This window comes from Vulpes lagopus, chromosome 8, assembly GCF_018345385.1.
Source record: "Vulpes lagopus strain Blue_001 chromosome 8, ASM1834538v1, whole genome shotgun sequence".
In the NCBI taxonomy this organism is placed as follows: domain Eukaryota; kingdom Metazoa; phylum Chordata; class Mammalia; order Carnivora; family Canidae; genus Vulpes; species Vulpes lagopus.
Genome location: NC_054831.1, coordinates 103869210 through 103893131, shown reverse-complemented (window position 1 = coordinate 103893131; position 23922 = coordinate 103869210). Strand labels below are relative to the sequence as shown.

Here is a 23922-nt window from a genome sequence, read left to right as displayed (position 1 = left end):
GAAATAAGGTGTTTCTAGGAGTGATTAGTTAAGATGAGGTCATTGGACAGAAGGTAGGTGGGTAACCCAATATGACTGCTGTCCTTATGAGGAGACAGCCATGTGAAGACAGAGAGAGACACAGGGAAAAGGCAACATGAACGTGGAGGACTGGGGCAATAAACACACAAGTCAAGGAACGTCAAAGATTGCCAGCAAAGTAACTTTCAGAAGGTTTGAGAGGGCTTGGCCCTGTTGACACCTTGATTTCAGACTTCTGCCCCAAGAACCATGAGACAACACGCGTCTGTTATTGTAAGCCTCTCGGCTTGCGGTACACAGTGGCCTTGGCTTTGAATTTTTGCAAATAATGGGGGAGGAGGAAATCATCACCTGAACATCATGACCTACAGGTTTCCGATGACTTTCAGTTTGTTTTCTGATAATGGGGAATATTTTCCAGAACATGCCCAGTCAACATAGGAATGCTAGAAAAACAAACAATAAAGGGTACGCAGAAAAAAACAAGTCGTCGAAATTTTAATATGCCCAGGTACTGACATGAAAAAATTTAAAAAGTTAGTGTTACAACATTAGTTTTCGAAGATTAACGCTTACAATTATAGTAGAATCAAGCTTCACAAAGTTAAACTTCTTTAACATTTCATTTCTATACGAATCTAACTCTTTAGAATCTATCAAAATGGCATTATTTCATGGTTTTGGGTTTTTTCTTTTTCCCCTTTTTAAAAAGTATTGGTGTGCTTCTTAAGTGAAATGTTAACATGCGGCCCTAACATATAAAACAGAAAGTGAAGCTGTTTCAGTTAAGGGACTTCTAGAGGGGCCTTGCACTTTCTTAGGTGTCACCTCTCAAGACACTTAGGGTGGTAAGCTTACTCTGAGAGCCGCGGCATTAAAATATCAACAATAAACACTAAATGAGATTTCAGTGATAAAGAAAAACTAGGAAGTCCATTCAATAACCAACACTTCTTAGGCCTCTGGCTTTTCCAACTGCTTCTCTTTGGTTTCATTGCTTTAGAAAATTCTTTAAACAGTAATTGTTCAGATGGCAGCTATGTTATACTTTTGTGCCTAGGAATCTGTCCGCAAGGTAGATGCCACCGAATAGGATCCATTAACAACGACGTTTTAAAAACATTTTTTAAGGTAGTCCATTGTTCATACTAATAGAAACAAAACACTTCTTGCGGATAAAGCGTCGCAGCCAAGATAATGCTTGGGAAGGTGAAGCATTACAATACATCAAAAGGACATTCTAAGTAAATGTAGGATCACGGAGTCTCAGCCAACAGGGGCAGGAGAGACAACAGTGGTCACACAATCCCTGTCCTGGACGTGGACAGGAACGGCCAGGCTGTGGGGTCGGGGGACCTCTGTGATACTGACCTCAGTGGGCCCAGGACCACAGGGAAGCATCCACCTCTGGCAACAGGTGATAAGAGTTATCGATTGCAGAAAAAGAAATCCATGAGACACATGGGCCTCCTGGGTAGCTGCTGGAGCTTGCTCATTAAGAACCCTTCCTTGGCAGTTTGTTCAAGTGACGATTGCTTCTGCAGTCTGCACCCTCTGATGGACTGTGTATAACGTACTGGGGTCTCCGCTCAGTGCTTTCCAGACAGGACTCATTTCACCCTCAGAACAACCCTCTCCAAGGTAGGCACTCCTCTTAGGTCCATTTTTACAGAAAATAGGCACAGAGAGATGAGGTAACTTGCCTGAGATCATAAGACTTGAAAATGTTGATCTCGGATTCAAAGCCCTTTCAAAAGAAGGCTTGGAAGAGAAATGTGTTCTAGAGAAATCCCAGGAGCCTGCCCGAGTTAAAGATGAAAAAAAGCAGCACCAGAAGTGATACGCTGTGTGCTCATCATGCTGTGAGGATGTGATCTCTAAACAACTTTTAATAGGATAGATATAAAACGTACACAGACGTAGCATTTCTTCCATCCTGAGTAAAGGCCCTCGGTAAATACGAATTTGTTTTGAAATGTCTGAAGTGAAATCGTACAAACATGGCATGATATACCAGCTAAATCAACTAGAAGCCGATGCAGGAAGCACTTGCTTCTCAGCACAGACTGGCACGAAAAGGACAGTAAATAAATATTAAGCTTAATATTAAAAAAGTGGTTTCAAATAAGGTTTAAGAATAACCTTGTACATTCCAATTCATTACTTTATCATATTCTTGGATTCTTTGCTTTATGTGAGAAAGTTTATTCTTCAGATAATCACAGCGTTCTTTTTTTTCCAGAAACGTGGGATCCTGGAAAAGAAACACAGCCATTATTTTAGCCTCTAGTTTCCTCAGTGAAGAACCTAGAAAATGTAGATTATCATCCAGAAACTGACCCTTCATAGCAGATTTTCTACATCAGGTTTGAAAATCTTCCTAATAACAGTTATGCTCTCTGCATTGTTAAAGTAGATTTTATTTTTTAGAAAACTTTTAGTTTCACAGCAAAGTTGAGTAGGAAATACAGAGAGCTGAGACAACTTTAACCTTCAGTACTTTAAAATATATTAAAAGCGGGGATCCCTGGGTGGCGCAGTGGTTTGGCGCCTGCCTTTGGCCCAGGGCGTGATCCTGGAAACCCGGGATCGAGTCCCACGTCGGGCTCCCAGTGCATGGAGCCTGCTTCTCCCTCTGCCTGTGTCTCTGCCTCTCTCTCTCTCTCTGTGACTATCATAAATAATAAAAAAATAAATAAATAAAATAAAATATATTAAAAGCAAATAATACATATGGAAAAGATGAATAAAAGCTCTCTCCAGCCTCTACTGACCTATGCAATTAAGGATGGAGTAAAAAACATATAATAACTTAATTTTTTTTGAAGGAAGTGGCAGTGAAAAGTTCTATATTGGTGCTCCTTTCTCTAGGTTGCTAGAAACCAGGTTATAACAGAATGTGTTCAGGACAGAGAGGAGAAGAAAAGGCATTCAGGAGCCACTCCTATTCTCTAGTACGTAGCATCTGAAGAAATACTAAAAACAAACGACTTTAGCTGAAAGACTCTAAGGTTTGTCAGCTGACATCACTGTACCTGGAGAGGAACATAATTTGAAAAGAAAATGATTTTTTTTTAAAAGATTTTATTTATTCATTCATTAGAGATTGGGGGGGGGGGCAGAGACAACAGGCAGAGGGAGAAGCAGGCTCCATGTAGGGAGCCCGATGTGGGACTTTGTGGGACTTGATCCTGGGACTCCAGGATCAGGCCCTGGGCCGAAGGGAGGCACTAAACCGCTGAGCCACCCAGGAATCCCGAAGAAAATGGTTTTACTCACGTTCTTTTTTTTCTTAAACTCTTCATGGATTCTTGAAATTCTCTCATGTTCCTAAAAATAACATATTGTAGATACTTGAATTAAGACACTTGCTTTTACTCAGATTGTCTCCTAATATCTCAGCGTACACTGGGAATTAGAACAGGGAATAATTTGTATTGAAGACTATAATGAAAATATTCATGCACTAGAATTCGATGAACTGGATAACGATTAGGGGGCTTACTACCCGCCACGCGCTGGGATCTAGGGGTGAACAAGAGAGAAAGGACCCGCCCGCGTGAAACCTGAACTGAATCCCAGGGCCACTGCTTGCCACTTGTCTGATGCTCGGCAAGCCTTTTATCCTAAGACTCTGTTTCCTTACTGAGGTGGAAATAATAACCCCAAGTGCTTCATAAAGTGGTGAGAAGGTTCACATATTTGAAATGGTCCTCGTACAGTCCTTGGTATGTCATAACCACATTACACACGGGCATTAAGCGGTTGAGACTATTTGACTTTCAAAAATAACTAGTAAGGTTCCTTCTAAGTTTTACGGTACATATGAGATTTGTTAATGGATTGAACAGTCTATCCAAAGGGAACAGATTACTAGAGCAAGGCCCTCATTTATCCAAGGAAACTTGTGCGCTCGAGTTGTCGGACACTATAATAAATAAAATATAAAATATAATAATATAATATAATATAATATAATATAATATAATATAATATAATATAATATAATAATGAGAACATTTCTCATCACCCACCCAACATTCTTTTTGCAATATATTTTAGTTCTTCAGAGCCTCCTGCGTGAGCTTCATTTGTACTTTGATCTCGATGCCAGCATCAAGAATGACCCTGCTCATTCAGTTGTCACCTGTATGAAGAGGCCCTTAACTGGGAGTGGGCGGGCTGCCTGGGGCCAGGGGGTGCTGTGACGGAGACGCAGGCAGAGGAAAGAGGGGCAAAACTTTTCCTAGAGTCTGTCAGAGAAACTGAATTTAAGACAGCTAGGAAAAAAAAAAAAAAGACAGCGAGGACCAGAGAGATGATTTTAAGCAATATTCCTATTTTATAGGCTTAGGAAAGTCATGCGGTAAACTTTTCAAGGGCACACAACCAGGTTTGTGAGAGAACCTGTGCCTCCACACCAGCCCGCTGCGCTGAACACCTTCCTGAGGCCCCATTAGGAAATGAATGGGCCTTGCCAGCTGCAGCGGATGCCTGATGAGAAGTTGGCTTTCGTGATACAGTCACTATCTCCACTTTAGAGACGGACGTGAGGAGACTCTGAGACTCGCTGTGGCCTTCGTGTTTGGCTACTTACGTACTTACCATGCTGTGTGCAAACCAGAGGAAACGACGGTTGATGACGCTGTACCGAAATATCGTGGGAGGACCCAGTCTCAGCCCCTCTCTAATGGGGACCCTGCCAGTCCTCAAAGGCAGACCTGCATGCCCGAGCCCTTGTCCACTACACAGAGCCCACAAACCAGAGCCCCGTGGGCTAGGCTCAAACTACATGGCACGATTGGATCGCTCCATGACATGTCTGTCAAGCAGCTGGCTCTCCCCAGTGTGGGCCCAACCGGTTTCCTGCAGCCTTGCTCAATCCTTCCTGCACTCTTCTGAGGGCCTATAAATTTGGGGGACCTTTTTGGACCTGTGGACCTTACTGACCCTTCAAATGGTACTAAGCAACCCTTGACCTGCAATATTTGCTGGATTTCTCCTGCTTCCTGGTACTGGCGTCTCATAGACAAAACCGTTCCTTTGCTCCAAGATTGGGAAAATGCTACTAGTCTAGGTATTTTGGCTTAGAGAACTTTGTAATTTATTTATTTATTTTTAAAAGATTTTATTTATTTATTCATGAGAATACACACAGAGAGAGAGGCAGAGACACAGGCAGAGGGAGAAGCAGGCTCTATGCACGGAGCCCAGTGTGGGACTCGATCCCGGGTCTCCAAGATCATGCCCTGGGCTGAAAGCGGCGCTAAACCACTGAGCCACCTGGGCTGCCCGAGAACTTTGTAATTTAAAGTGATTTAAATGTACACTGAAGGGACACCTGGGTGGCTCAATGGTTGAGCGTCCGCCTTTGGCTCAGAGCGTGACCCCAGGGTCCTGGGTTCAAGTCTAGCATCGGGCTCCCCTCGGGGAGCCTGCTTCTCTGCCTGTGTCTCTGCCTCTCTCTGTGTCTCTCATGAATAAATAAAATATTTCAAATAAATAAATAAATAAATAAATAGGTGAATTTTATGGTATGTGAACTGTGTCTCAATAAAAAAACGTATCTGATAAAAAAAAAATGCCGCTGATTATCAGGGCATTCCTCATTTCAGAAATCTTTTTTTTTATTTATTTATTTATTTATTTATTTTTTTTAATTTATGATAGTCACAGAGAGAGAGAGAGAGAGGCAGAGACACAGGCAGAGGGAGAAGCAGGCTCCATGCACCGGGAGCCTGATGTGGGATTCGATCCCGGGTCTCCAGGATCGCACCCTGGGCCAAAGGCAGGCGCCAAACCACTGCGCCACCCAGGGATCCCCTCATTTCAGAAATCTTAAGAGGAGAAACCCCCCACCAACTCCAGAACGGGACAGAAAGGGAGGGAGCCCCTGGTTTCCTCTGCCACCATGTCGGCGACCAGTCTGGTTGGGCCCAGCAGCTCAGATCTATGATCCGTCCTCACGTACCATGTGCTCTTTGGATCTGGGGCAGTGACCACTTGGCCGTCACTTAGCCCTGGACAATGCAGAGAAGGCATGACCACTGGATGCTCCCCGCTTTGTGGATAAATCTCTCTTGACTGATCTTAGTTTAAGCATGCCATTGGTCTCCTTGGGGACCCTGATAGACTCAGTATGTATCTGAGGCAAACTCATAGTTTACTTAAATAAGAAAATAGGGGATCCCTGGGTGGCTCAGGGGTTGAGCATCTGCCTTTGGTCCAGGGCATGACTCCAGGGTCCTGGGTTTGAGTCCCAGATCGGGCTCCCTGCATGGAGTTTGCTTCTCTCTCATCTTGTGTCTCTGCCTCTCTCTCTCTCTGTGTCTCTCATGAATAAATAAATAAAACCTTAAAAAAATAAAAAGAAAACAATTGTTTTATGACTATTTAAACTATTTAATAATTGAGGGTAAAGGGACGCCTGGGTAGCTCAACGGTTTGGCGCCTGCCTTTGGCTCAGGGCGTGATCCTGGAGTCCTGGGATTAAGTCCCACATTGGGCTTCCTGCAGGGGGCCTGCTTCTCCTTCTGCCTGTGTCTCTGCTTCTCTCTCTGTGTGTCTCTCATGAATAAATAAAATCTTTAAAAAAATAATAATTGAGGGTAAAATACAGGAAACTATATAATGTGAATCGTAATCCTGACTCGTGTGCCCCTGAGGATCTCAAATAACTTTCCTAGACAGACAGCAAAGGCACAGGGTTCGTGTGGCCTCCCCCCCACTCATGGGAAGGTCAGATTCGATCCTTCCTCTGGCGGCTCCCCCCAGGTGGCTGTAGGCACTGACCTGTTGGTTTTCTGAACAACGCGGCAATCTGCTCATCACTGCATCCAGCTCATCAAACTTCCTCAGGACCGCCTGGACTTCGGCAGAGAGCTCTTTGTACTCTGAGAACTGGTCTTGGAACACAGCCTTATAGCGCTCCCGATCATCTTCTGTCTGGATCACAGGGTATTTTCTGAGTGGGGGCGAGAAAAGTTAACCAACGTTGTAACTTTTTCATTGAAAAGAGGGTGAATCAGCAACAAGCTTAGCTCGCTCCTCCTTGGCCATGCAGTAGTATCTTCAGTTCAATATATTACCTCCTGGGCAACAGACAACTGTTTACATAGAAATGATTTTAAGCAGAGGGCATGGCCTTAGAGACCAACAGGAAGATGAAATGCCCACGTGGGGGCATTTCTCTCTTTCTACCTCAAAGAAGGGTTTGGACAGACACTCACGCCACATAGTCGGGCATCACGATGGGTTTAGGGATGTGGCCGGGAGGGATGTGCCCACTCAGGAATTCAGGTTTCATTTTTGTTGGTCTCAGTTCCTTGAAGTTAACCTCTTGGTCTCTCTGTCTGTCACCACTGATGGCCACTTCACACTACAGTTTGGGAGAAAAAGAGGATTTATTTGTAAACAGAGGCAGAGGGAGAAGGGGAAAAAAGACCCACAAATTTATTCTTATATGAAAACAGTGGGGAGAAGGTGGAAGCCACGATTAGTATTTCACTTGCGAAATGCATGCTTTATGGTCACAAAGCTGTTCTGAATGCCTTCGTGGCAGGTAAGGGGGACCACCTGACAGGTAAACAGGTGTGTGTGTCACATGCGGGTGATGAAATGTTAAATGTGGGGTCTTACGCACTTTATTTAGGATTTATACCCCCAACTAGCTATAAGAGAATACAAAACATAGTTCAAAATTAGAAATTCAGGGGGATTCCCTGGGTGGCTCAGCGGTTTAGTGCCTGCCTTTGGCCCAGGGCGTGATCCTGGAGTCCCGGGATCGAGTCCCATGTTGGGTTCCCTGCGTGGAGCCTACTTCTCCCTCTGCCTGTGTCTCTGCCTTTCTGTCTTTCATGAATGAATAATAAAATCTTTTTTAAAAATTAGAAATTCAGGGGAAAGAGTGGAACAAGGCTCCTTAAGTGGAAAGAGGAAAAAAAAGGGTCTTGGGGAACTGCATATGCACCAACCCCACGGAGTCCCCAAGTAGGTCGGAAAGGGAGGCAAGTTACACTGTTCTCACTGCCCGAGAAAGGAAAGCAAGCCAACCCGAAGGAAAGGCAGTGGAGGCCTTTCAGTTCTCCAAGAGTCCTGAACCTGTGGTGCCCTGGTTGAAGTCTCCCCGATTGCCCAAAGGGAAAGTTCCTTGAAGTCTTTTTGGTAAAAAATGGTACATTCAAGGGGTGCCCATGGGGTTCAGTTGGTTAAGCATCTGCCTTTAGCTCAGGTCACGATCCCTGGGTCTTGAGATGGAGCCCCTGAGTCGGCTTCTCCATGTCCCTGTGCTGCTCCCCCTGCTTGTGCGCGCACGCTCTCTCTCTCTCTCTCTCACTCTCAAATAAAATAAAAAAAAAAATCTGTTTTAAAATGGTACAGGGCAGCCCCAGTGGCACAGTGGTTTAGTGCCGCCTGCAGCCCAGGGCGTGATCCTGGAGACCCTGGATCAAGTCCCACATCAGGCTCTCTGTATGATGCCTGCTTCTCCCTCTGCCTGTGTCTCTACCTCTCTCTCTCTCTCTGTCTCTATGAATAAATAAATAAAATCTTTTTAAAAAAATGGTACATTCAAAACAGGAGAAATAGCACAAGATGAAAAGGCCCGGAGAGGAAGTTGTGGGCCACTGGCCTCCAAGCGCTAAAATACCGATGGACAGGAAGCAGGAGTGTCAACGCCCAGGGGAACCCAGTCTGGAATGGGCAGGCTGATACGCATGTACAGCTTTGGGGAAAGGCTGTTCAGGGACCCCAATGGGCAGGGCCCAGAACACCAACCATACCGGTGAGGCTGGTGGAAGCCGGGACAGGGGTTTCCATTTTACGCTGGAAGCAGTAAGATTCAGAGAGGTTAAGTAAATTTTCTAGGGCCTCACAGCCAGGAAGTGGAAAAGCCATGATTAAAACCCAGAACTTCGGGGCTCCTGGGTGGCTGGCTCGGTTGAGCATCCACCTTCAGCTCAGGTCATGACCCTGGGAGCCTGGGATCAAGTCTGGCATCTAGCTCCCTTCTCAGCGGGGAGCCCACTTCTCCCTCCCTCTGCACCCCCCACCCCCTGCTGCCTCGTGCTCTCCCTCTCAAATAAAATAAAATCTTTAACAGTAAAATAAAATGAGGGGAGCCTCTTCTTGGCTTCAATAAATGGATTTCTATTTCAAGGCATCCCTCTTTAGCTTCTAAATATTTAACAATCCACCTGCCACACAGCTGGCGGAGGGAGCCACTAGGGAGCAAGCCAACCCTCTCTTGAGTTTGGCAGCAGCCCCAGGTGTCAAGCTCAGATTTCTGGGTCAAAATCATAAACTCTGCCCAGGTAAAATTTTTTTCCCCCTAGGTAAAGTTTTCCAAGCAGGAACTCTTCATCTTCCTTACTTGCCCAGCCCTGATTCTAAGATTCACTTTTTAATACAAAAAGGGAGCTTTAAGAAGTCAGATGATTTTCACCAGGACTATTTTATCTGCTTTAAATTTTTCTGTTTTTGTGCTCTTAAGATTTTCCTCCACTGTATTTGGGTGAAATATCACCGATCATCAGTTCAGAAATCCTCACTGAGGAAAAAAAAAAAAAAAAGATCTGAAAGTACAGATAAGACAAAAGAATCAAAACCTCTTTAGGCTCTTCCTGGAAGGCTGCACTAGGCTCCAGCCCTGGGACGCGCCCCGCTCAAACAGTATTCCCGACTACAAACACACAGCCCCAGGTTTCACGGGACCTTTCTTTGCTTCTAGGGAAAACGAGTCTTGTTAGCAGGTATCAAGGAAACCTCTTACTGTGGGGTAAGAGAGAGTAATTAAGCACCGGGCTAAGTAATGGTATGGTTATAATTACTAAGCTTTTCAAATTAAAAAAAAAAAAAAAACACGCTGAGGAGGGGGGTTGGGAGTTGGGCAAAATGGGTGAAAGTGAGTCGGGGGGGGGGTCCCCTTCCAGTGAACTTATTTAAGTCACAGGGATAAAAAGCCCAGCGTAAGGAATGTAGTCCATATAAGAGTGTTATGTGGGGACGGATGGCAGCTACACCCACGGTGAGCATGGCATAAACGTCTAGAGAAGTCGAATCACCATGTTGTACGCCTGAAACTCACTTGTCACGCCTTGATTTGTCTGTCAACTTTTAGAAAGTCTTGTGAATAGCTGATAGCATAATCTGATGTCAGGGTTAGCAAGTCAGAGTGTTAGCATGAGGAAGCAGGTTTCAGATCATCCTCAGGGACTGTCTTCTAAAGTTCTTTTCAGCTGGGTATTTTCCACGCAATCAGCATTATTTTAGGACTCTCACTGGGCTGCCATGCAGCCATGACGGTCATTCCCGGCCAGGGTGGGTTCATGGGTTTTCAGGTCAGTCCCTCTGAGAGGCAGGAGTTACCGAAGGGTTAAGGCAGTAGTACTGGCAACAGGGAATGAGGGTACTGGCCAGCATCTGACCAAGCCATTCCCATGATGACTCCCAACTGGGAGGAGGGCTCTCTTCATTTGGTCAACGTCACCTAGGTCTTTGTACTAATACTGGAAGGCAGCCATAGGGTAAATTAAGGAAGCTGCGCTTAAATCTCAAAGGGTTAGTATTATTAATGCTTTAAACATATGCTCTACCTTGCTTGTCAATTTTATTTGAAGTTGTTTATTAATTTAAATCGTTAAAAACTTAAAAAATTTTTGAAAAGGTAATATATACATATACCTGACATATAATTCGAAAGGCCAATAGGGTATATGATGAAAAGTTAAGTCTCCTTCTCCCCTGGCTTCCCACAGTTAGGTGGTGGCCCGCCTAAAGGCAGCTGCTTTCTTACTGTCTGTTGGTCTATCTACCTGTTATATAACAGTTTAAAAGTGAGCATCCATTTAGCTTACTCTGATTGTGAGTACCACTGAGTTACAACAAGCCTAACTGAAATGCACATCCTGACAGCAATAATATATAAATATCAAAAATTAACACACAAGGGAATCAGGAAGTTAAAACAAAGTACAATAAGATCAAAGAAAAAGCCACAGGCACATAGTAATACCACTGTAACCATAGGAACAATATGCATAGTGCATTGGCGTGTAGCTCTAGGTCCATATTGCCTTGGGATAGAGGAAGTCCTCAGTCTTCTGTAGACCACCCATTTATCCCATCCCTGGTTAGTCAAGGCTGCTCAAGTATCATGATTTCTAAAGATTTATGGATCTCGGCAAGAGATCCCACTGCAAACTGCAATTCAGATAACCTAAGTGTCAGAAGTAATTTAAGGCAACTGACCCATTAAAAACTCTGGCTAATTACAGTTCCCAAAAGGGACACCTGGGTGGCTCAGTGGTTGAGCATCTGCCTTCGGCTCAGGGCGTGATCCCAGAGTCCTGGGATCGAGTCCCGCATCAGGCTCCCTGCATGAGACTGCTTCTCACTCTGCCTGTGTCTCTGCCTCTCTCTCTCTCTCTCTCTCTATGTCTCTCATGAATAAATAAATAAATCTTTAAAACAAAATTACAGTTCCCAAAAGATGCTCTGACAATTAAAAATGCTGAGTTTGAGACATTATCATCAATAAATTGATTTCCCCAGGAAATAGCAGGGAACATAAATTTTTTTTTTTTTTTTGAGAAACAAGTTTAGTTTTGTAGTTCTTGCTTACTCTCTATTCCACACATACACACACAGACACTTTGTCTATGGTTTTCTTTTCCACTAGATTTGTAAAAACTCCCAGGAAATGGAGATGATGTACCACATAGTATTCATATCACTAGCCCACCATCTAATTGGGACATAGCTTGTTCAAGGAATGAATGTCGACACGGATGTATTCACCACAATCCCTTGGACAAAATGTCATCTGTCCACTCCAGAAATCCCTCACTTTACTGTGAACCAAACATTTTCATATAGTATTTGTGCTAGAGAATAAAGTTGAAAAAAAAAACCCCACCTATAAAAGGTATTTTCAAAATGTATGCACTTAAAGGACTTTATAAACAAGCAATCCAGGGATGCCTGGGTGGCTCAGCAGTTGGGCGTCTGCCTTTGGCTCAGGGCATGACCCCGGGGTCCTGGGATCGAGTCCCACATCGGGCTCCCTGCAGGGAGCCTGCTTCTCCCTCTGCCTGTGTCTCTGCCCCTCTGTGTGCCTCTCATGAATAAATAAATAAAATCTTAAAAAAAAAAAGAACAAAAAACGAGCAATTCAATAAAAAATGGACTGGATACAAAAAAGTTAACAGGGAAGGAAAAGCAACATAATACATGAAAAATGCTCAATCTCACTCCTTATAAGAAAAATGCACATTGTAACTACCTTAGATATTATCGTTTTTCACCTATGAGGCAACCTGGCAGTCAAAACAAGCGTACACATTCATACAATGCAATACTATTTAGCTATAAAAGGAGAATCCAGTTCTTTATGTACCAGTAAGGAAACAGCTTAGATACATAGTGTTACGAAAGAAAATATAAGGGGCATATCCATGTGTATGAGGTACTAGCATCTGTGTGTGCATGCATATATTTACACGTATGAGTAATATGAACGTACATCTGAAAGGAACCACAAGGTCCTGATGACACCAGTTCCTTCCAGTCGGGAGAGCTGTAAAGCTGAGGAACTGGCATGAGAGAAGACTTCGGACTAGAAATCCTTTGAATTCTAATCCAAGTAAACGCACTCCCTTTCCAAAGAAAAAGTTCCAAAGGCTGGATTCTCAACCTCTTGCTTAGAAATAACGCCCAATATTTTAAAAAATGGACTTTTCAATGAGGTGAAATTTTGATTAAGATATATTAGGCATTTACATATACGTAAATAATTGTAACGACAGCATCTCATGTAATCCTCTCAACAGACATGTGAGGTAGGGATTTATTGCTATTATTCCAACTTGACAAGAAATCAAGGCAAGCAAAGTGAGATACCTTGACCACTGCTGCGCTGTTAGTCAATTCTGGAATAGGAATTTTCTTCCTGCCACAACAGAATTTGGCATCATCTGGAAGTTAGGTGAGAAGGACGGCAAAAGACAGCAAAGGACAGCAAAGAACAGCAAAGAACTTTTAAAAAGGCTATGGAAAGTTCGAGAGAATCAGTTCTTCAGTTAAAAAAACATTATTAAATATAAAGAGAGCCAATTGCTCATGTGCATAATCTTTTTAACCCAGAGAATGAAAAGAAGCTACAAGAAGTATAAGAACTTACGGTCTTGCCCAATATACTTTGTGTTTATGTCTAATTTGATCCTTTCACAATGAGAAAAAAAAGCTCAAAGTTGAACTCAACGTTAAGTTCGAGACTCAGTGTAACAGATTCGCTTTCAGAGACACAGTGAGGATCTGCTCCATAGGTCAACAGACTGGGGAGAAAGTATTTAGCAAATCTAGACATCAAATACAATGTGATCCTTATTCTTACCGTTTTCCTTTTTGATGGCAATGATGGTTCACTTACCTAGAACAACAACAACAAAAAAAGTTAAAATGATTTTTTCAGAGGGTATGGGGCTGGTTGGAAATATTTTCATCCATTTGCATTTAAAGCCCAGTTGCCATTTCACAGACGTTGCTTCTCTACTTGACAGATGCTACTCCTCCGGATCCCAGTGTCGTCTGAGGGGCTACCAGACATGGAGGGTCGGGGTTCACTAACTCCCTGCCAGGCGGGAACACACAGCACAGCTGGAATCACACACAGGACAGGGACTAACAGGCAAATCGCACTGAATCAGCTGGAGGCCTCATTTATTCTTGGCTCCTATTACCTCGTGTAATTAGTTTGAAACAGTCATAGTCATAAAGTTAATAGGGGAAAAAAAACCCTACGGGGCCGTTATAAGTTCTCACTTTTAAGAAGTCGCAGCAACACAGAGACTGGCACAAGCTCCCACATGAGAGGTAAGTTTTTTTGTTTTTTTTTTTAAGATTTTATTTATTTATTCATGAGAGACACAGAGAGAGAGAGAGAGAGAGGCAGAAACAGGCAGAGGGAGAAGCAGCCTCCATGCAGGGAGCCTGATGCGGAACTTGATCCTGAACCCCGGGGTTACGCCCTGAACCAAAGACTCAACCACTGAGCACCCCCAGGCATCCCAAAATTTTTAAATTCTTTATTTTGTGTATGCAGAGGTGAATTTAAGAAATAGGCTTAATGTGCTGCGATGAATTTTTAGAAATAACTTGATTCTATGTGGAGTTCTACTGGGATTAATATATTTTGTGACGAGAGAGCATGGATCACGTTGAAACAATGTTGAGGTTCTTCCTATAACACGCTAAAGTATCTTTCATACAACCAGGAAAGTTTTTCGTTGTTATGCATAAGATTCATGCAGAAGTTTAGACACAAAATGTATAGGTCAGTGAGTAAATAAATAGGTTACTGAGTGAATAAAGACAGGATTTCATTTTTATCTACAGGTTTGCCTATATATATATATATATTTATATAATTTATAATTATACAGTATCTAGGAAATCTTTGAAAAGCACAAAAGGAAAAACGCACACAATATATTGACTTAAAATTAAGAAAAAATTAATAAGATATTTTTGGTAACATAGAAATTTCTGATACAGGGGCCCCTAGGTGGCTCACTGGTTAAGCACATCTGCCTTTGGCTCAGGGTGTGATCCTGGGGTCCTGGGGTCGAGTCCCTCATCAGGCTCCCTGCAGGGAGCCTGCTTCTCCCTCTGCCAGTGTCTCTGCCTCTCTCTGTGTCTCCATGAATAAATAAAATCTTAAAAAAAAAAAAAAAAGAAATTACTGCTACACACTCCTCCTTAGAAGAAAACAAAACATTAACTTATTTCAGGGTATAATGAAGCTAAAAGAACACACTCTTAACATTTTTGCTACTCTTCAAATAAAATAATTTTATTATATGTGCTGCCGAAGCGAGCACTCCAATAAAATAATTTTAAATATGGCTTTTGTAGAATCTGATCCTCCAGGTAGTATTATTATTATTATTACTAATTATTATTATTTCTCCTATTTAATTAGTTAAATCCAGAAATAAAAACAAGTGCCAGGCTCCCATTCTAATTTGGGTACACTCATCTCCCCCCAACCCCCAAATAAGAATAAAACATCCAAATGCCTGGGCAAGTGTTCACAGTGCATGTTCACTGCAACTCAGCCTCTCAACACTTAAAAAAAAAAGAAAAGGGGATCCCTGGGTGGCTCAGTGGTTTGGCGCCTGCCTTTGGCGCGGGGCACGATCCTGGAGTCCCGGGATCAAGTCCCGTGTTGGCTCCCTGCGTGGAGCCTCCTTCTCCCTCAGCCTGTGTGTCTCTGCCCCTCCCCTCTCTCTCTCTCTCTCTCATGAATGGATAAATAAAATCTTAAAAAAAAAAAAAAAAGAAAAAATGTGGATCCCTGTATCCTTAATTTTAGTCACCGAAAGAGCGGCACTCATCGTAACCTTTAAATGAACACTTTCCTCCGATGACTGAAAAGGTTTTTTTTTTTTTAATTTATTTTTAATTAACCTTTGCTGCACTCAAGCATCCACGCTGTCCTCAACCTTTTGCTTCCACGAGGACACATTTACTATACTGAAAACGGTATTATTCTCCGATGCAGAAATCGGGTAGCCATGTTGCTCCCCTTGGGCATCGCGGCGGCAACGGTGCAGCCAATGAACCATAGATCGGATTACACATCTGGGACCTGCCTGGGGTGTTGACGACAAGTGACATGGCGGTGGCATGGGCCGTCCCACGGAAAGCAGGTTGGATACGGGGAGCTAGGAGTTTCGAATTTCAGATCGTATAAAATTAAAATTAAAATTAAAATTAAAATTAAAATTAAAAAAGAAAGAAAAATGAGGGGATCCCTGGGTGGCTCAGCAGTTTGGTGCCTACCTTTGGCCCAGGGCGTGATCCTGGAGACCCGGAATCGAGTCCCATGTTGGGCTCCCTACGTGGAGCCTGCTTCTCCCTCTGCCTGTGTCTCTGCCTCTCTCTCTGTATCTCTCATGAATAAATAAATAAAATCTTTTTTTTTTTAATAAATAAAATCTTTAAAAAAATTAAAAATGATAAAATAACAAATAAAATAAAATAAAACAAATAGAATAAAGCAAATAAATAAAGTAAAATAAAACAAATAAAGTAAAACAAAATAAATGAAATAAAATAAAGTAAAATACTTAAAATAAAATAAAACAAAGTAAAATAAAGCAAATGAAATAAAATAAAGTAAAATAAAACAAATAAAATAAATGAAATAAAGTAAAATAAATAAAACAAATAAAGTAAAGTAAGCAAATAAAGCAAATAAAATAAAGTAAAATAAAACAAATAAGACAAATAAAGCAAATAAAGTAAAATAAAATAAAGTAAAATAAAATAAATGAAATAAAATAAAACAAAATAAAATAAAAATAAATAAATAAAATAAATAAAATGAAATAAAATAACACAAGGGCTTTTATAAACACCTTGTCTTGAGGACGAGGCGTTTTGAGGGAGCGGCCCCCGGGGAAGGGGCAGGGGCAGGGCAGCGGCAGCGGCCTCCGAAAAGGGCCCGCAGGTCTCACCTCCCGCGGCTCCAGGTACTGCCTGTGCCTCCGGGCCGCCTCGTGCCTCCACAGCTTCAGGCAAACCAAGGCTCCGATGAGGTAGACGATGGTGATGCCGAAGAGGAAGATGAGGGCGGCCACCTGGCCCCCTTCGACCCGGCAGAGCAGCGCGTTCATGGGCGTGTTGAACAGCGGGTAGGAGCACAGGCCCCCGCGGTTGGTGTCGTTGACGTACACGATGGCCGCGGCCATGTACAGGATAAACAGGGCGACGTTAAGGGCGAACTCCGTGAGGGGCCACCAGCTGGAGTCCAGGAGGATGGCCCGGTAGTAGGTGGTCATGCCGAGCACCAGCACGCCGACCGTGCTGACCCAGGCCAGGCCGGCGACCACGAGCACGAAGGGGGTCCTGGGGCCCCCGTAGTAGTAGCCGCCGCCCAGGCCGCCCAGGCCGCCCAGGCCGCCCAGGCCGCCCGCGCCGCCCAGGCCGTAGGGCTGCCCGTAGCCGACCAGGTTGTACCACTCGCTGTCCTTGTACAGGTAGGCCGTGACGCAGGCGAACACGCCGGCGCCCAGCAGCAGCTCCAGCACGCCCAGCACGCGCAGCAGGCCGGCCCACGACTTCATGAAGGAGTACCTCAGGCGCAAGGCCTCCTCCCTCTCGCTGCCCGAGCGCGCGCGGCCGCCCGGCCAACCGCAGGCGTCGGGGATCCAGGCGGCCTCGGCGTCGCCGGCGTCTCCGTGGGACGCCCCGCGAGGGCCCGGCGGGGAGGGGGAGCCAAGGCCGGGCCCGCCGGGCCTCGCAGGAGAGGCCGGCGGGGAGCACTCCACTCCGTCCGAGATGTACCTGACGTCAGACCCCGCCCTGCCCCACCGCGGGGCCGCCTTCCCTCTGAAGAAGTTCTTCCAGGACTCCGGGACGAAGCGCCTCACGGGCTTGAGATCCGGGGCGATGGCCGGCTCCTCCGTGTCACTTGAGTAGAAGTCTGGGCCGAACGGCGGATGTAACGGGAGAGGGGGCGGCGGCAAGGGATCGGCGCTCACCGCCAGCTCACTGTCGCCGAGCGTCCGCAGGGTACCTGTGGGGCCGTCGCCGGACGGGGACTCCCTTGGGACGCCATCGTAGTGCCTGTCCGGCTCCTGGACCTTCCATCATCCGATGACATTGGTGACCTTTACACCTGTGGCCGAGATTAAAGTCATCGCTCATGCCCAGCGAGTCATTCTTTCAGGTAGGCTTGGTTTTATTCACTTTTTTTTTTTTAAGATTTTATTTATTTATTCATAAGAGATACACAGAGAGAGAGAGAGATTGACAGAAAGGCAGAGACACAGGCAGAGGGAGAAGCAGGCTCCATGCAGGGAGCCGGAGGTGGGACTCTATCCTGGGACCCTGGGGTCAGGACTTGGGCCAAAGGTAGCACTAAACCGCTGAGCCCCCCAGGGATCCCCTTGATTTTATTCACTTAATGGCAGACGACCATATTTAGGGAACCAGTATGATCATGTCTGATTGTCGAGACATGTAAAAATGAGAACATAAACTATTTTAAACATACCTCACATAGGAGCCAGGGATATTATCATTGTTCTCTATGATTTTAAGGGCAGTCAAAATTAAGATCTTAGTTCTGTTTTTTTTTTTTTTAAGATTTTATTTATTCATGAGAGACACATAGAGAGAGAGAGAGAGGCAGAGACACAGGCAGTGAGAGAAGCAGGCTCCATGCAGGGCGCCCAATGTGGGACTCGATCCCTGGTCTCCAGGATCACACCCAGGGCTGAAGGCAGGCACTAAACTGCTGAGCCACCCAGGGATCCCCACGATCTTAATTCTGAGTGAAAACATTGGTAAGTCTAATCTACCTGTGAGCCCTATGAACAACAAAGGGCAGAAACCATACAAGAAGCTGAATTTTAATAATGCAGTATCCCAAGACACCCCCAAGCAGAATCCTTTCCCGAAACATCGAAATCAAAATATTTAATAGTTGAGCATACCAGAGTCTGATGGGTCAGCAAATAGTCTTCATTCTCCTCACCTCAAATCCTGCTCTGGAATGGCCCAGGAGACGCGGTCCGTTACACACAGGGATTGAAGCCCTTTTTTCTGAAGTCAGGAAAGTGCATTTAGGGGAGTTGCGGCTTCCCCTCTAAAATATGAATACTTGATACTAGATTTAAAAAACTGAATTGTGAGAGGGGGAAAAATCACTGAAGGTTAAGATTCCACAAAAGTACAACGCAGAGCCACCATGTACATTACGTGTGGAAATCTTTATAGAGCAGTCACCCAAAGGCACCTTGTTGCTGCACGGCGACACTCAAAAGTATCTCAGAGGGGCTTTGATCCACCTAAAAAATAAAGCAGAGACGGGATGAGCACTGGGTGTTATGCTATATGTTGGCAAATTGAACTCCAGTAAAAAAAAATATACAAAAAAACCCCACAACATATTGTTCTTCAAAAAAATTTAAAAAGTGCTTTAAGCAATAAAAAATAAAAAATAAAGCAGAGAAAAAGCACTTTTCCTACACCTGTTGATTTCCTTCACAAAACCAGCCACTTTCTGTCGACAAAAAGGACACTCTTCGCTAATGTAACTACGAGGTTTAAGGCACAATGAATTTCTCCCTCACGTTGCTTAGAAGCGAGCACTTACTGAAAACGCACCGGGCATGTAGCACTGTACTTGGCACTATGAAGGTCTCAAAGTTTAACTGGAGCATCTCACCTTTGTTGTGTTGAACCGCTTAGAAATTCCTAAGGCTTTGGTTTTTTGTTTGTTTGCTTTTTTTTTTTTTTTAACAGAGAGAGCAGAAGGAGAGGGAGGGGGAGAGAGAGAATCTTAAGCAGGCTCCACGCCCGATGTGGGGCTCGATCTCACGACTCTGAGATCATGACCAGCTCGAGTGCCCCACTAAGGCTATGTTTCACTTTGTAAGATGGGAACCTATCACTCAACGAATATTTACCAAACACCTGCCATTACACCAGACGTCCTAAAAGTGCATCCGTGAACAAAACCAACGGAAATTCCTGCACTCATGGGACTTAAATCTCAATGGGGGATGGGGGGAGGATTCCAGATAACAGATAAGGGAAATGAAATACACTGACTGGACGGTAAGGAACAAAGTTAAGAATGCTGATTAAGAAAAGCACTTTGAAAAAAAAAAAAAAAAAGAAAAGCACTTTGCCGGCAGGGTTTATACAATTTTAAATAGAATGACCTGGGACGTCTTCATAGAGAACGAGATGTCTGAATGTAGAAATGAAGGGGGGAAGGAGGAGGCCAGGCAAGCATCAGGGGAAGTGATCCAGGCGGATGGAAAAGCTAGTGCAAACGCCTTGCAGCAGGAGTGCCTGGCAAGTTCAAGACCTATGAAGCCCTGCAGGCCAGGGGGAGAGCAGAGAGAGGGGGGGTAATTGGCAGAATTAAGTCCACCTGAATTATTAGGGCCTCGAAAACAAATGGGAAGGGTTTTGGCTTTTGCTGGGAGAGGAGAAGTCAATGGCGTGTTCTGAGTAGAGCAGTGACACGATGTGACATGTTTTAGCAGGATCAGTCTGGATGCTATGTCCACAGCATACTCAGGGAGGCAGGGGGCCAAGAGGCCGCTGACTTGATCCAGTGGACCATGGTGGTAGCAATGGAGATAGAAAGAATTCAGGTTTTTTTTTTTTTTTTTTTAATGCAGGGGATTAGAAAGGTTTAATTATAGAAAATTTCAATCAGGGGATCCCTGGGTGGTGCAGCGGTTTGGCACCTGCCTTTGGCCCAGGGCACGATCCTGGAGACCCGGGATCGAATCCCACGTCAGGCTCCCGGTGCATGGAGCCTGCTTCTTCCTCTGCCTGTGTCTCCGCCTCTCTCTCTCTCTATGACTATCATAAATAGATAAATAATTGAAATACGGTTTTGCTATGAAAAGTCGAACCAAAAACACAGAAGTAAGGTGAGCAAGTCTTACAGACGTCACCTGTTTGACGCACATGCGTCTAAAGGAGATCCCATTGCTCACTTCCCTACACCAGTAAAAAAAAAAAAAAAAAAAAAAAAGAGTGCCCCGGGCTCTAATGGATTCACCTTATCTTCACCTGTGCAGAGTGGCGCATCTGGATTAGAACACCTTATCGAGGTTTAAGGGAGAAAAATGATTTTTATATAAAAAGCAGAAAGTCAGTGTGAAGAATCATGGAATAACAAAAGACGTGCTCTTCGACGGGGCGGCCACCCCGCCCTCACCGCGGCCGTCGGGGCGGGCACCGGGGACCGGGCTGCCCTCCTCGGGGACGCCGGGCCCGGAGCGGGAGGCCGCACGGACCCAGGAGCGGGTTAGCGCGCCGTGAGGCTCCGCAGGGCCCAGGGCAGCGGGAGGCCCCGGGGGTGCTCACGGCCCAGGCGCGAGCGGCAGGACCCTGGGGTCCGCGCGTCCCACATACCAGCCCCTTTGCAGAGCCGACGGGACGCCCCAAAGCGAACGGAACTGAGTCGGCGCGCAGGCCGGGATCCCGGGACCCCAGCGCCGGGATCTCCGCCCCATGCACCTGCCCGCGGCGCACCTGCCCCCGCGCAGGGCTCCCCGCCCCGCGCACCTGCCCCCCGCGCGGGGCTCCCCCACCCCCGCGCACCCGCCCGCGTTCCTCCGCGAAGGCGGGCTGCTGGAGCCCCTGCGCGCGGGCCCCGCTCCCCCGGGCCTCCCCTCCGACCGGCCTCGGCCGCAGGCTACGGCGGGGCGGAGGGGCGAGCGCCGCGGGCCTCCGGTCCCCACCCGCGCACCTGCGGGGGCCGCCGGGCCCCTCCCCCCGGCCCACTCACCTGCGCGGCCGCCGGGAGGAGCGCGCACGCCGCCCGCCGCACGGAAACCGGGCTCCGCTCCCGGGGCGGGGCTGAGGCCAGGGCGCCCCGCCCGGCTTTGTCAGCCGGACTCCCGCTCGCTCGCGGCCCGGAGGGGCGGACCCGCCCCGCACCTCGCAGCGTCGGCGCCGGGCCCAGCTCCGCCCGCCGGAGCGCCGCCCACGCACCCCGGAAAGGCCCCGACAGGTGGGCCTAACCTTGCCGGAGTACCCGGCGCAAGGCTGATACGTTTCTCCCGGTTTTTTGAAAACTTAACAATGGATAAAGGAGACGCATGCACTATGCCCAATGATACCTCGCCGGCAATACATATTAGGAAATATTAAAAGAAGAAACGAAAAGAAATTCAACATTTTAATTTTGATATAAATTAAGTAAATACTTTCCAAAAAGCATCTAAAGTAGTCCACTGTACAGCATATAAAAATGGTATTGAGAAGTCAGAGACCATAGAGAAACTGGATAAGGCACAAGATTTATTTACACTCAATTGCATACTAAACTTTCATAATTCGTATTTACAACCCCATAAAGTCTTAGTATTCTAAATTATTCCTTCACATTTTTTGATATTTGGCATAATGTTCAAACACACTTCATTCACACTGACCTCTCCCAACACCAGACACAAGACTAAATAAATACTAGAAAAAAAATTGAGGCTTGATCTTCTGTTTACTTCAAGATGACAGAGAAATCAGTTTCTTGTGCTGAAATACTACAAGAGTGGAGAATTAAACTGTCATTCACTTGAAAAGTATATTATCTTTGTTCAGATACAACGGAGTAAAATGAACATGAATCTGCCAGTGGCACCATGAGCAGCAGGCTGGCTTCTATGGCCCATCGCTTTCATAGTCTTCTATTACCAGCTCTTCTTCTTCCTCGTCTCCTTGGCCTGAAAACGTCTGAGGCTGGCTGGCGGGCAGTTCACTTCCACTATTTTGACTCCAAGGCAGACAGCACGTTTCAGTCTCAGCAGTCTGAGTGGGTTCGCCCAGAGCTTCCTCTGCAGGCGGCCCTCCATTAAGCTGGGCTTCATCTCCACTGTCAGGGTCTATCAGTCCGTGTTCCCTGTCCGTCAGGGCTTCCATTTTCAACCTGCCAGATTCATAATACAAGCATTAATAATAACCAAAAAAGGGGGTACCTTTAAATTATACCATGCATGTGAGAATTATGTTTTCTCCAGTCATTCATTTATCTGGACTCTGCTCACTGTTTTGCCAAGCCCTTTAGTTTATTATTTACTTATTTAGAAAGTATTTATTTCTTCCAGAGAGAGGCAGAGACATGGGCAGAGGAAGAAGCAGGCTCCCTGCCTGCCATCAGCCTGATGCAGGACTCGATCCCAGGATCACGACTGGAGCCAAAAGCAGACAGACACTCAAGCACTGAGCCATGGAGGTGCCCCAAACCCTTTAGTTTAATTATATAAACAAAAGCACAAGGTAAATGACAAAATGAAAAAAAATCATTACAACTTACAAAACAAATGACTTAACGTCTTTAACTAAGGAATGTTTACAAATAAAAAAGAAAAAAATAAATTGAATAGAAAAATGGGTAGGGGCACCTGGGTGGCTCAGATGGTTAAGCAACGGGCTTCTGATTTTGGCTCAGGTCATTATCTCAGAGTCTTTAATATTCTCTTAATATTATTCCCTCTCTCTCTCTCCCTCTGCCCCTCCCCAACCTTGTGAGCACGGATGCGCTTGCACACTCTAAAGAAATAGAAAGATGAGTATAAAACATGGGCAACTTACATAAAAAATACAAATGGTAACTAAATTGTTCAACCTAATTAATGATTTTAAAAACTGTTAGCGTAATGAACTATCATTACTTTACCATCATCTTTAAAAGTGGCAGTGATTTTTAATTTTTTTTTAAGATTTTATTTGTTTGGCAGAGAGAAAGAGAGAGAGAGAGGACAAGCAAGGGGAGTGGCAGAGGAAAGACAAGCAGTTTCCCTGCTGTGGAGGGACTTGGAGTAAGGACTAAATCCCAGGACCCTGGGATCATGACCTGAGCTAAAGGCAGGTGCTTAACCAACTGAGCCACCCAGGTGCCCTTATTAATGTTTTATTTATTAAGTAATCTTAAACCAACGCTGGGCTCACACACACAACCCTGAGATCAAGAATGGCCTATGCCTGACTGAGCCAGCCAGGCACCCCAAAACCTTTTAAAAAGGTTTTAATAAAAACCCAGCAGTGTCAAGAGTTAGGAGAAAAGAATATACTGATACATTGTAAGTGAACATAAAATTGATAAAATATTCTTGGAAACAATCTGGCAGTATCCAGCAAAGGCTTCAGAAAAGTGTGTATCTGTTGATTAGCAACTTTATTTCTAGGAATACATCTTATGTAAATAGCATTTGATGTCCAAAATGATTAAAGCTACAAGGAAAACTATGATAAAGTTGGAAATAAGCTAAATGTACAAAATAAGGTACAGGTTGTATTACAGGAAACTATAGAACTATTAAGTATTAACCTATCAAGCTAAATATTAATATTTAATATCATTAACAT

The 23922-nt window shown here is 45.0% G+C and overlaps 2 protein-coding genes across 2 annotated transcripts in view; both read right to left on the bottom strand.

Annotated features, from left to right (window-relative positions):
• Positions 1-502: 502 nt before the first annotated feature.
• Positions 503-21476, bottom strand: MARVELD2 (MARVEL domain containing 2). Its single transcript, XM_041768272.1, is given in 9 exon segments — positions 503-2275; positions 3301-3351; positions 6814-6985; positions 7251-7399; positions 13412-13447; positions 16539-17656; positions 17659-17701; positions 18522-18875; positions 21344-21476. Coding segments are annotated over 7 exon segments (1677 nt in total). The 5' UTR covers positions 17687-17701; positions 18522-18875; positions 21344-21476; the 3' UTR covers positions 503-2152.
• A 247-nt stretch (positions 21477-21723) lies between these two features.
• RAD17 (RAD17 checkpoint clamp loader component) overlaps positions 21724-23922 on the bottom strand; it is a 30378-nt gene continuing 28179 nt past the window's right edge. The window contains exon 18 of the mRNA XM_041767024.1: positions 21724-22483. Coding sequence (XP_041622958.1) covers positions 22219-22483 — 265 coding nt within the window. The 3' untranslated portion in view covers positions 21724-22218. The remainder of the gene's footprint in view (positions 22484-23922) is intronic.